The sequence below is a fragment of the Etheostoma spectabile genome, chromosome 6 (assembly GCF_008692095.1).
Source record: "Etheostoma spectabile isolate EspeVRDwgs_2016 chromosome 6, UIUC_Espe_1.0, whole genome shotgun sequence".
Taxonomy (NCBI): Eukaryota; Metazoa; Chordata; class Actinopteri; order Perciformes; family Percidae; genus Etheostoma; species Etheostoma spectabile.
The window spans coordinates 11,079,301-11,092,100 of NC_045738.1; the positions used below are offsets into that span (position 1 = coordinate 11,079,301).

A 12,800-nucleotide genomic window follows, 5' to 3' on the forward strand; every position below is an offset into this window, starting at 1 on the left:
CACATGCCAGTAACTCACAGTAAGTGCTCGCAGTCAACGTGCAACATTGCTGCTGATGTACAGTTGTCACAGTTTTAACTATAAATGACCAAAACAGCTTTCGTGATAAAGTAAAGAAGCCACAACTCACTCCCAAAAACGCATGTGTTCAAAAGTGATTTTGAAATCTGACTTTATTGAAATGTCCTCACTGTGTAAGATCTGTAAATCTTTATGTTGTATTGTACATTTTGCATAATTTCTGATAGCTCTCCTGCATGCAGGGGCCAACCTTTCGATAGACATGCACCACCCACTTTACTGTTAGATTCTGTTCAATATACACAAATATAATAAATTTTCCAAACACAGCATTTTTTGGAAAAAGTGATTTCCCTTTAAAAACATTTTCTCTTAAAAACCCAAGGCTTTTGATGTATTACATGACACAATGTACTGTTGCTAACAGTTAATAGAGCCACAATGTCCTTTTTGTCCGACCATGAGCAGTTCACATATTGCGCTAATGGCAATATATTGGTCCACCAAATGAAACAAGTGAGACCCAATGCTACATTGAGACGTTGCAGCATTTCAGTTGCTGCACGATTGTGAGCCATTCAATGATATAAATCCCCATTTACACCAAATGTCCATAGTCCAATTTACAGCAGTGAGAGTCTTATCCTTTACGGTCCATCCAGGATGTCACTTTGTTCAGACTGAGTGTCCTGGTCAAACAGCAGCTGTGGCCGTTGTCAGTGTAAGGGCATCTGACAGGTTGCGTAGCCGGACCCTGGAGTTGGTTATGGTTTCCAAATGTGACTTGGGCACCCATCCACGATGCCGATCAGACAGTCTCGTCCCCTCTACCCAGTCTGATAGGAAAAAAGAATCCAGCACAGTAGTATTTCAATGATTATTTTCTAAAAATACTGGACTGTATATACTTTATAGGTCTATCACACCTTCCACAGGGGAATAAAACAAAAGGCAGAGTGCCGGTCTTACTGTCACTGCTTTGTTGGTGCACAAGAATGATATCAGCTTTTTCCAACGACAGCTCATCAGGTTGCTGGGCAACAAAAGCTCGGATACACTGCATCTGTGTAAAATCTGTATGGACAAGAGGAGAGAAGTTAGACTTACTGGCATTAAGATTAAAAGATCAATAATGCAAACTATGTAATGCTCAGATATGTGAATGCCTTCACAGGACTGTCTAGGCTTGCAACATTTGTGCTTCACTGATATTTTCACTCTCCTGTTATATTTATTTTTGGTTTGGTGACATTGTGTAATTCCCAGCATAGGTCCACCTAACTTCCACCTGACTAGAAGTCTAATCTTCTAATTGGAAATACGTGTGTGGGTGTGCAAGGGTTCAAAGTACAGTCTATTCCACTATCAGCAGTGATAATTGAGACTCTCTAACACAGTGGCCCTCAGTAATGGTGTATTTACCACTAGCTACTTGTAGAAGTCAACCCAATTATAATTAATCAATCAATCTTACTTGTCATATTAAAACCGTACGATATCCATAACACCATAATATATATGGTGTTTAAAATAATGTCCATTACAAGATAGGTGTACATACTACAAGCGCTACGTTTTTCTTTCCTACCATGTGGGGGATTAGTAAAGGTTCCAAAATTAAATTTTTTTCAGATAACCTACATTCCGTAATTACAACTAAGAGGCTGACATGAATGCTTTATTCCCCAGAGGGATGCTTATATTTACTGTACAATATGAATTCCACAATACTCTCTTTCATTTTGTTTGCTTAAATATAAAATTTCATGTGATAACGCACCCTTTGCTGAGGATGCAAAATGATGCTCACTATTCTGAACACGTTGAGTGTTTAATATGAGTAATGAGTGAAGTAGGCAGGGATCAGACACACTTGCAAAGTATACGCCAAGTATCATACTTCACCTTGTGCAGCAGAAAAATCTATTTCAGCATGCGGCCGGGAAAGAGCGGATATCCAACGTAGCTTATCACTCCTGAAGGAAGAAAAAGCAAACATGGGTTTATCTTCTGCAATATTTTTCACTTTGTAACATGTCAACTGATATAACGAAATTCCCTGCCACGGTCTCTTACTGTGTGTCAGATCGTAGCAGTAGGGCTTTTTGTGTCATGTGCAGCCGGAACAGGTTCTTCTGAAGGGAGTGAAGTTTGACACGACAGTTCTCGGCACGCAGGTCTGACACAGGAGAGTGGTCTATCACTGTGAACCTTCCCCCTCTGGAAGCAGCGAAAGCACAAAAGAGGAATGACATGGCGGAAGGAAAAACTGTGATAAGATTGAATGGATGATAAAAGATTACCGTTATGAGGAAAACAGGATGTAGCCATTTGTAATGGGTCATTCGTAAAGAGTAATGTTTGTTGACTTACTCTTTTTGTAGTGAAAGTAGCAAGTAGTCATTGAATAGGTGCAAATAGATATTCCTCTCGGTCTCCTTTAGAGAGAAATCTATCAGTTCAGTGATCGGCCCTTCCCGCACCAGCCTCCGAGACTGACTGATCAGAGGCAGAGTCTGTCACACACACACACACACACACACACACACACAATTGCTGGGAATGATCGCCTTGATATAAAAACAATATCTTTTTTTCAATATTAATATAACACGATATGGCACACATCTGCAAAATAATTTGTAAAATAATTCAATTGATGTTTAATGTGATTAATTATGTTGATCTGTTAATCAGATATTCATTTTAAATGCAGTTTGCATAAAATTTGTAATTTGGACAATAAGATTTACTTTATCAATAAAATGTTATGATCATATCCTCACAATCCCATTGATTTTCTCCCATCCACAGTAGTAAAAGACTGAGTCCTTAAAAAGCGTTATAGACATTCAATTTATTGTTATTATTCTTATGAGTCAGTACTTACCCTGCACGCAAAGTCCACCTTAGCGCTGAGAGAGACCAATGACTCGATGCTTTTCATCTGAGTGATGCTGTCATTACTCTCTTGAATCAGCTAAAGAAGAGGTGAATAAAACAAAAGTGCAGTTTCAGTTCAAGATATCCAATATACTATAATAAAATATTGCTATCCTATGTTAATGTACAATCAAAAAAGGGATGTTTCTGTACTTTCTCCAGAAGTTTCAAAGATTTGATGGCCTGAGTCGCCTCCGCAGTACCAGGGGTTGTTCTCTTCACAATGTTCTGGACAGAAATAGTGTGTTTGCGCGTTAAAGTGAGATAGACAAATGTTGTGAACCGTAAATCTTTGCTGTTTGAGAAATTCCCACAGACACACACCTGGACTAGCAGCTTAAGTCTTGTGATCCTCTGGAAGGGAAGGACGAGGAAGGAACGAAGAGGAAGCCTCTGACAAACAGGGCTCCTCTCTAATTTCTCCACAATCCGTCTGAACCCCGAATTCTCATTCCTGAAAGAAAAAGGAGAAGTGTAATGATAGACAGATGAAAAAAGAATACAGACATTAGCTGAACAGAAAAGCTTTACCGAATGGCTTACATGAGTCTCTGGTAGGTAGCATCCTGATAGGACTGGTTGGTAAGGTAGGGCACATAAACCATTCTGAAGGGCTGACAGTGCCGAGCGATGATATCACACACGGTAAAGTGTATGATGTCTGATTCCATCTGCTCTTCCAGCTTCAATAAAAAACTAAAACAAAACAAAAATCATAATAATTTCAAGCTTATTTCTCCCACATATTTGTGAAACTGTACTTGCACAACTCAAATATGTTTTAATAATCCTTTCATGTATGTTTAATGTTTCATATATGTAAATGGAAATGTGGCCATAGCTCAGATGGGTACTTGCTCTAAATCATATTTAACATTTCTGACCTGTGGCTGATGGCACGAACATCAGCAAGCCGCGAAAACAGCCAGTTCCTATCCTGAGTAGTCAACAGCGCCCCCAGCTGTTTGGACTTGACAAAATGTTCAACAACAATGTCCAAACTCCGACAGTAGGAGGCCTCAGAGGTCACTACTTCAAATCTCACCTGAAAGAAAAATACAAGAGAAAGCATTTAAACATTGAGTAAATTATAGCTAATAAGCACAGTGTTACTCTACAGGCTCGGGGATTTTGAGAAGGATGTGACTAACTGAGGAGGAAGATTTCACAATGAGCAGAAGTGTTCAGCTCAGACACACACGTTGGTTTTAAAGTTTAGGAGGAAACACCCACACTCCCGGAGAAAAACAACACGGTTACGCAATCACGTGTTCTGGCAAGTTTCCCTCCTCTGCCAATAAAAAGGGGATCAATGGGAGGGTTATTCTGTGATGGGGCAAGTCTAAATAATTTTAATTTTAATCTGTTTATTAATCCCCAATGGGGAAATTACAATTCCCACTCTGTGTCCACACTTTGTTAGTAACCACACACAGTCCTGAACTACACACACACACACGCTCAGGATCTATACATGCACTAATGGAGAGATGTGAAAGTGAGTGGGCTGCCAGCTGAACCAGCGCCCTGAGCGGGTGGGGGGGGGGGGGTACAGTGCCTTGCTCAACAGCACCTGGCAGTGCCCAGGAGGTGAAGTGGCATCTCTAATTTTAGCAGTTTGAGGTGTGAGGTAACAACTGAAAAGCTGATTCATGTAAGTCATGCCGTTTCAGAGAAGTCGCCATGAAATAAAATCACGTGAGAAGCTGCTGAAATGTCGCCCCCATCAGTCCGGTCATTTGTAAATAAGCACGATGAGGTAAGTCACTAAAACTATAACGGATTCATTTTTACATGAAAATAAATCCTCCGATACATGAAAGATAACCCAGAGGATTCTCCTGAATTTCAATGAGGCAAGAATGTGGTGGGAGTAACTTTGCAAAGAATGAAACAGAAACCTTTACACTGATTCTTACAATGCTTAATAGTGTTTAGTGTACATAAATGGAACAATTTTAGCTGCTCAAATAAAATTTTTTAATCTAGTCAAGATCTAAATCTTTATAGAAGCTGGATGAATAAAGTAAAGCTGTAGGGAAAGTGAAAGATAACAATTGTGTATTTAATTGCCCATGGGATTCTACTGAATGTCACTAGGGGGGGGATGCTGTGCCAGTAACTTTTCCAAAGAAACACAAATGCATGATCTGGTTAGATTGCGCAAAGCGCACTTTTGCTCTTCACTGAAAAGTTACTGCCACAACGTTCCTGCCTCCATCCTTCATACGTATGAAGAACTTTCTTCTTTACTTACATACTGTATGTGCAGTAATTGTGCAGCAATGTGTTACCTACCTCTTGTAGTCGCCTCTGGTCCTCTGTGAGCTCCTCCAGCTCCGCACTGTTCCTGACCCCCGGCAGCTCCCTCCACAGTGTGGCAAACTGTGTGAGACAGACGGACAGACGTGGGGAGGAAGGCCTCCCTTCACTCTTGGGGGGCTCAGGGAGAGGCAAGCTTTTGACACTGGTGATGGAACCTGTGTTGGCCAAGGAATGGGGGTGTGGGACAGGAGGTAGGGGAGGAAGAGGTCTGCGGGCAGGAGGGGGTGAGGGAGCAGGAGACGAGATAAAATCGGAACGAGCCTGACGCAGGATCTCAAAGTTTTGGACGGCCTCGCTGTACTGCTGGTAGAGCTGGGCAGCATCTGAGAGAAAGTGGGACAAAGAAAGACAGCAGAAGAGAAGGAACAACAGAGAAATAAAGTTAAAAATACAGGAAGCATAGGAAAAAGATAGGATAGATAGAGACAGGAACAGCGTTAGCCAAGAGAAGTTGTTTGCATTTGACATTCCTTTTATACATACTTGTCGGAATGTAAAGTCGCAGCAGCAGCTGTTTTCTCCTCAAGTTAGGACATTTGAATACTTGCAGAAACCTGTCTCTGGTTTGCAGAGAACCACACATATAATAAGCACATACGCATATACTCTTGCCCCATTTCTTACAATATCCAAGACCCGCTGCTATTTTAGAATTGTGCGCTCCAACAATTAACTGTACTCAGGTTTCCTTTTATTTGTGTGTATCATTTCAAATCTGAGCCACAATGTCACAATGAGTAAGGGACACACAGTTATTGAGCCTGTTTTTACACAGAAATGAATCACACATACTGAATGGAATTGCTCAACCGCATCATTATTTTCCCGACCACAGCCAGAAAAGATATGATCTGAAGACACGTCACTGTGCTGCCTACAAGACGGTTTCCAATAATCTACCCTAAGATTTACTCTGAAACAAAACTGTCAATAGTAAAAAAAAAAAAACAGTCAAATTGTAGAAGATGTCCTATGCATAAGATGCTGCAACAACACATTTTGAAAATAGGCATCAATGAAGTCCATGTGTTTGATTAGTAGAGATTACGGTAAATAGCACTTTTACACTGCACAACCTGAATTAAGCCAAAAATTAAGGTAGAACAAAGATACTCACTGAAAAACCTTGAATTCCTTTTTCGTCGGTTGATTGTGTCCAAAACATTCCTACAGTGCCGAGAAAGAGTCACAAGAACAACAATTTACTATTAATCCTGACAATTTTTGGAAATGAGTTGACCCAAACTATCAAAAACATCTTTTTATTGAGGATCATTTGCATTGAGAATAGGGAAATATGACTGTAATGACAGGTTAAATGCAAAGAATGCATAGAAATATAACATCTCCAAGTGCTAAACCACAACATGTTTAATATTACTCAATCATATGTATTAAACATTAAAGAATTGAACATATTTTGACCACAACTGTATTTTAATATGTTGTTTTGTATCACAATCAAATAGATTGTGTCACTCACCTCAGTTCTACTTCTCCCCAGCTTTTGCTTCGATCATCCTCATCATCTGGAATAAAAAAGTATCCATTTGTCGAAACGTTATACAACAGCATTCTGATTAATTGACTATAAACTACAGTGACAGCTTGGATGAATAAAAAAATGCAACAACAAAAAGTCAAAAATAAATAGGTAATAAAAATAAAAACAAATTGTAAGTTAGTTAGTTAGTAAGTAACCATGCTACAAAAAGCATTACAGAGAAGATTAGTGTGTTCCCAAAACTCATGCTTCTCAAGTTAAGTCTCAAAGCAGAATCAACTCGAGCCTTTTAGCACACGCTTCGGTTTTTTTTTTTCCTTACTCTCTCCACCTCCACTTGTCCCCGCCCACTACCTGTACTCACACAACACTGTGACGCAGTTTCCAGTTTAAGGTAATGTGATCAGATCAGTGAACTGATATAGTCTATTAGCAGATGGTAGCCTTTGATTATGGAGTTGTGATGGATGTAATAGGAAAATGATGCAAAAAAACTCTCTGATAGCAAACCAGAGGCTATGACTAGAAGATTGTCTCTGACTAAAGTTGTCTATGTGCAAAATCAAATGTTGACCTCATTCAAAGGCTGCTGCCTCTGTGGGCAGTCTAGCCTGAAATGTGTCAAGCTGATCAGATGTTTTTTTTTTTGTTTTTTAAATTTATTTTTTATTGATTGATGAGAAACTAGAAAGATCAGTGTCAGTGTCTGTCTCTCCATCTTCTTTTGTTACCTGTTGTAGAGAATATTCTGGTTCTGCGATCCCTTCCAGCATTTTCCTCTTCTTCCACTTCTAAAAGCTCTCCATTTCTTCTTTCAGTGGTTTTACGGATTCCCCTTCGTCGTAATCGAGCGTCCGGACCCAAATCTTGGAAACTGCTCGTCAGAGTCCCCAGTTTTACATTACTTTTTGCCACCGCCTCTCCCTCTCTACTATCCAATTCTGTTCTCTTTCCCACCTTCTCTGCAATACTCCTCTCTTCTGGCTCCTCTTTCTGCCTTTCTTCTTCACTTTCACCCATTCTGTCTTCCACCTCCATGCCCCCACCCTCTCTGGAGGGAGTGAGCAGGTCAGACTCCCTGTCATAATTAAGACTGGGGCAGCTGTTAGGCTTGTACAGTGTGTTGCTCACAGATAAATACATCTCTACCTCCTCATTTATTCTTGCTTCTTTTTCTATTTCTGATAATTTAACCTCATCCCCTACTTCTTCACTACCTTTACCCTCTATAGCTGACTTTTCTACCTGAGTGTGACCAGACGGCTCAGTTTCTTTGTCCATACTGTAATCCTCCTTCCCTTCTGTGTCTAACAATGTGTCAGCATGAGTGTATGTAGGCGTGTCACCATGCATTGCTGTGAACTGGTCAGCATGCATGTCGGCTTGGCTCTGCCCCATACCTCTCAATCCCTCCACCTCCAATGGCTCTTCCTCCTCCAGCTCTGGCTCAAAGTGCTGTTCATCTGTTCTCAACTTAACAACAGGCACCTCTCCAGTCCCTTGTGTAGCCTCCTCTGCCGGTTGTCGTTCTTGATCGCTGTTTCGGACTGGTCGACGACCCTTTGATACCCTCGTACCTCTGCATTAGGTTCATCAACAGTATGTTCCTCTGAGCGTCCCAGGATCTCCTGCACCACATTTTTGGCCCATTTAAGGTGGGGGGCTTGGGAATGCCGCTTAGGCTCCTCGGACATGCTCCATGCCCCACTCAGTCGGGTCTGAATGGCCTCCACCTCCTCTGGACTCACTGCTCTGGTGTTAATCCCTGCCAAGATGGGTTGAATTTGTTCAAATTTCACCTGAGGACAAACATCAGCATAAGGATTACTCGGGACTGGCGAAGATTGCTCCCTCTCTACTTCCACCTCTTCTTTATTTTTCTCTCTCCACTCTATGAGAAGTTTTTCAGTCTGCAAGTCTCTTTTTATTGTCCCTATTTCTGCGTACTGGTGCTCTACTTTGCTCCTCACTCCCTCTCCAGTCTGTTGATGAAGCTCTGACGACACTCTGTATCTCATATCCACTTCAGTTGTTTTTCCTGTGGCTGGTCTTGGAAGGTCACACTCACTCTTGCTCTCTATGTTCTGGCTGTAGATGATCAGAGGTTCATCATTTATACGCAGTGTCGGATGCAGGTCATGATGAGGTTGCTGTGTGGCCTCATCACTGCAATGATGACTTTCTATATTTGGGTTGTCTCTTTCCACTCCTCCAGTGTCATCAACTTGTGACAGTGACATCCTACTGGTCATTGAACAGGGCAAACGTTTGCCCAATCACGCAGAAGATATATTTTGGCTGCTTCTCCCTCTCTCCTCCATCCCCCTTTTCATGAACCGCCTCCTCCTTTCCCATTGTACATTCCTCTTCCTTCTCCTTCTCTCCCTCACACCCCTTTACGGCAACAGGTGAGAGGTCATCATATGTAACTCCACCTTCCAAAAATTCCTGACAGTCCACAAACTGCTCTTCCTCATCTTCCTCTTTTTCATCCTCCTCGTCTCCGCTGCTGGACACCGTCACAAAGCCGTCCTCTCCTGACAGCATTGTGTCTCTCTCCTGCCTCCACCCTGCATCACTTCCTCCTTCGCTCTCGGAGCGGGCCCAATAGTCGCTCCCACCCTCTTCCTCTCTGTCACTCTCCTCTGTGTTATCTGTCACATTCTCTCCCTCTGCATCCCTCTGCCAGCTTCCATCTATCACACCATCGCTGTCAGACAGATGTTCCTTCACTCTTTTATCTTCTTCTCTCCAGACTTCACCCACCTCCTCTCCATCTACACTTACACCCTCTGTCTCTCTCTCTATGTCTCCCCTCTGCTGAGTCCCCCCTTCATGCCTTCCTCTGTAACTGCTTTGGTCCAAGTACTTATCATCTGGTTCCTCTTTTACTTGGCGCTGCTCTCTTTCCCAATCAGCCTGTGACTCTTTATTCCTCTCTTCTTCTCTCCTCCTCTCTTTCCCCCTTGTGTGTATCTCTCTGTTTACAAATTCGTCTTTACTATTCTTGCCCCTCTGTGGCTCTAACCACATCCTTCTTGGCTTCTCAGTCTTCTCTCCTCTGTCTCGCTCACTTCTTTTTTGCTCCCTATGATTGCTTTCAACAGCTGAATTTATCTGTTCTTGTTTGTCTCTGTCAATTTCAGCAGTGCTCTCTCTCCCGAACTGGCTCTCTTCATAACTCCCTCTGGCTTTTCGAGATCTCATCTCATTGTCCTTGTTGCTGCTACACTCTTCACTGTTTGGGGCTTGTGGCTGCATTCTAGTAGCCGTCTCGCTCTGGGTGCTACTTCTGCTTGTCTTATCACCCGACCTAAGATCGGCTTCTCTTTCCCTTGTTTCCATGCCTCTTCTCTGCTCATAATCTCTGTATCGGTCTTCCTCTCTCCTTTTTTCATCCTTCAAGTTTCTCCCACTTTCCTTCCATCTGTCTCCGTTCCTTGCTACTCTCCTGTCAAACTCTCTGTACCTTCTCTATCTTTCTCCTTTCCTATCCTCCTGGATCGGTCCACTTCTCTGTCCCTGTCTCTGTCTCTGTCCCTGTATTTCTGCCTGTCCTCTTCCCTGTGTCCGTGCCTATCTTGAGCTCTCTCCCTCAGTGGTTTGCCCGTACTGTCCCCCTCACTTCTGCTCTGTTGATATGTCAACTCCTGACTCTCTGTGTACCTCACTCTTTCCCTCTTCAGCTCTCTCTCGTCACTGTCTCCTTCACTCCTGGTGTCCCTCCTTCCCTCTCTCTTTTGAACCTTTTCCCTCTCTTTCCTATCTGGGTAGATCTCTCTGCCTCTTGTCCTGTGTGGAGAAGGCACCTCCCTTTCTCCCATATTAGACTTTGGCTTTTCTCTTTTTCTATCTGTATCCATCTCTCTTCTGTCCCATGACTCACCCACTTCTCTTCTCCTGTCTTGAAGACCAATACCAGACTCCTCATATCTGTCCCTTATTCGTGATTTCTCATCTTCTGCAGGCCTTCCTCCAGTGTTTTTTCCCTCTTCCTTTGTCCTGCATCGGATCTCATCTCTTTCCCTCTCTCTGCGCCTCTCTCTCTGTCGTACCCTCTCTCTTTCTTGCTCCCAGTCGTCTGTCTCAACTCGTTTCTGCCTATCTCTCTGTCTCCTTGCCCCTCTCTCTTCCTGCATCTCAATGGTGGATGCCATTCCTTTGCCACGATCTACACTGTTTTTTCTCATTCTAGGAAATGTGCCACCTTTCTCCATCCCTCTCTCTACCTCCCTCACAGTAAACTTCTCTAGATTTGACAGCAGCCTCCCGTTTCTATTTCTGTCATCTTCCTGCCTCCTTTCTCTTTCCCTCCACTTTCTTTCTCCCTCCCTCGACCGGGTTGCAGGAGCTCGGTCTCTTTCAAAGTATCTATCCCGTGGGTCCATATCTTTGTATGTTGATTTGTCCATCCTCCTGTCTTCCTCTGGTTGCTGTCTCTCTCTCGCTCTGACTGGGCAGTCATTGCTAGCCTGGGACTTGGATCCCGGGAGATTTTTCCACCTAGCTGAAGCTTGCGGTCAGATGTGTTTATGTTAGATAAAGTGTCAAAGAGAGTGCAGCTGGTCCTTTGTGTCTCCATTGTATCATAATTTGGAGAACCTAAAAGACAGCAAGTGTCCACATCATCAATTTAGACATCAAGCTTTAAGAGTCAAGACATTTTTTTGGGAAAAAATACTGAAATGCAGGTAAATTGAGCAATATGGAGGTCTGCAAACTTTTACATACTTAGTTAATGTCACAGAGTTGAGTATGAAAACTCTGGAAAATATGCTTTACTAACATTACTGCTACCTTTGAAAAACCATGATAGCTGCAACAATTGTACTTTGGAGCTCAAAGATATTGTAAGTCAGTCAGTGGTTGTATAATAACTTTACAGTAGAAAAGTATGCCAGATAAAAGGTGACACCTCTTACAGTTCTCTTTGCAGCATAGACTTGCAAAGCACAGCACACCAAAAGAAGTCTTTTGGAAAGTGAAGGCTTGTGACACATAGGCCTGGCATGTAACATGTAAACCACAACTAAGATGGATCTAACTCTGTGTTCAAACCAGAAACAAATTACAGAAGTGTTCATCTGAAATCCATGAGAACAAAATAGTAAAGAAACTCACCTGAATGTTGTTTCCTGAAGAGATCTGTGCCTCCCCCCCCCCCCTGGGCCAGCTTAGCTCAAAACCATAGGATTGCAAAACACACAAGAATCCAGTCCCTGTATACACATTGTGTAGTTGATATTGAATGACCTCATTTTGTTCGAATTAATCACAAATGCCTTGTTCTATCAATATTTAAAATGTTGTGGAAAATGTAATGTTTACGCCTGAGCTATACTTGCTTTTCCCTCTTGCTGCCTCTTTCCCCTCCTTCTTTAAATTCCCAAACAAGTCTCAACAGATACTTATCGTTCCCCTTCTGCTCTCTGTCTTGTTTTCCCCGTGGCTGTTGCTGAAAAGGGAGAGCTCTAATAAATGAATAAAAAACAGTCGAGTCTGTCCACTACTACTTAGTGCTTTTCCCTCCCCTCTACTGCCGACGGAATCGCCTGTGTGTGGACCGGAGCCCCCCCCCCCCTAAAAAAAGTACATAACTCTCTACTCTCCTGCCTCGTTCTCTTCCGAAACACAGGAAGTACACCACCTTGGTGTCTCTGTCTTGGAGCAACGATTGGTTGATATGGAGTAGCTGGGTGTGTCTGCACAACACATACCACACACACACACACACACCACACACACACACACCACAGCCAGGTAAGGTGAGATAAAGCAAGGAAGAGAGGGGGGAGGGGAGCCATAAAGTGAGGCTTGAGAACACACACACTTTGGTGGAGAGTTCACTGAGGCCTATAAACCTTCTCTACATTCTCCTGGGAGGTAGTAAAGAGAGGGACTTACAAAGTCCTTTCTAAGATAAAAAAAAAAAAAGATTTGGCAATCACGCAGAAGAAAACCAAGGAAAGGGGAATTGATAAGGGTGATCTGTGAGTGATTTGTTTAA

The 12,800-nt window shown here is 42.6% G+C and overlaps 1 protein-coding gene across 2 annotated transcripts; it reads right to left on the bottom strand.

The window, feature by feature from the left end:
• Positions 1-145: 145 nt before the first annotated feature.
• arhgef5 (Rho guanine nucleotide exchange factor (GEF) 5) lies at positions 146-12,478 on the bottom strand. 2 transcript variants are annotated; one of them, XM_032518642.1, is made up of 15 exons: positions 11,915-12,478; positions 7,525-8,592; positions 6,773-6,818; positions 6,407-6,456; positions 5,263-5,612; positions 3,849-4,009; positions 3,508-3,660; positions 3,289-3,418; positions 3,118-3,192; positions 2,912-3,001; positions 2,395-2,537; positions 2,098-2,241; positions 1,927-1,997; positions 991-1,095; positions 146-857 (listed from the first exon to the last, which is right to left on the bottom strand). In XM_032518642.1, exons 2-15 carry the CDS (start codon positions 8,189-8,191, stop codon positions 715-717), a joined length of 2,328 nt encoding a protein of 775 aa, XP_032374533.1. In that variant the 5' UTR covers positions 8,192-8,592; positions 11,915-12,478; the 3' UTR covers positions 146-714. The 2 variants fall into 2 exon arrangements, with proteins under 2 accessions (XP_032374533.1, XP_032374532.1); XM_032518641.1 differs by having other exon boundaries at positions 7,525-11,395.
• Positions 12,479-12,800: the final 322 nt, after the last annotated feature.

Coding starts and splice junctions, on each gene's coding strand:
- arhgef5 (XM_032518642.1), bottom strand. CDS start 8,191: ATGGGGCAGAGCCAAGCCGACATGCATGCTGACCAGTTCACAGCAATG. Junction 2,242..2,394: donor CTACTTTCACTACAAAAAGA/GTAAGTCAACAA, acceptor CGCTGCTTCCAG/AGGGGGAAGGTTCACAGTGA. Junction 1,998..2,097: donor CTGCTACGATCTGACACACA/GTAAGAGACCGT, acceptor TTCTTCCTTCAG/GAGTGATAAGCTACGTTGGA.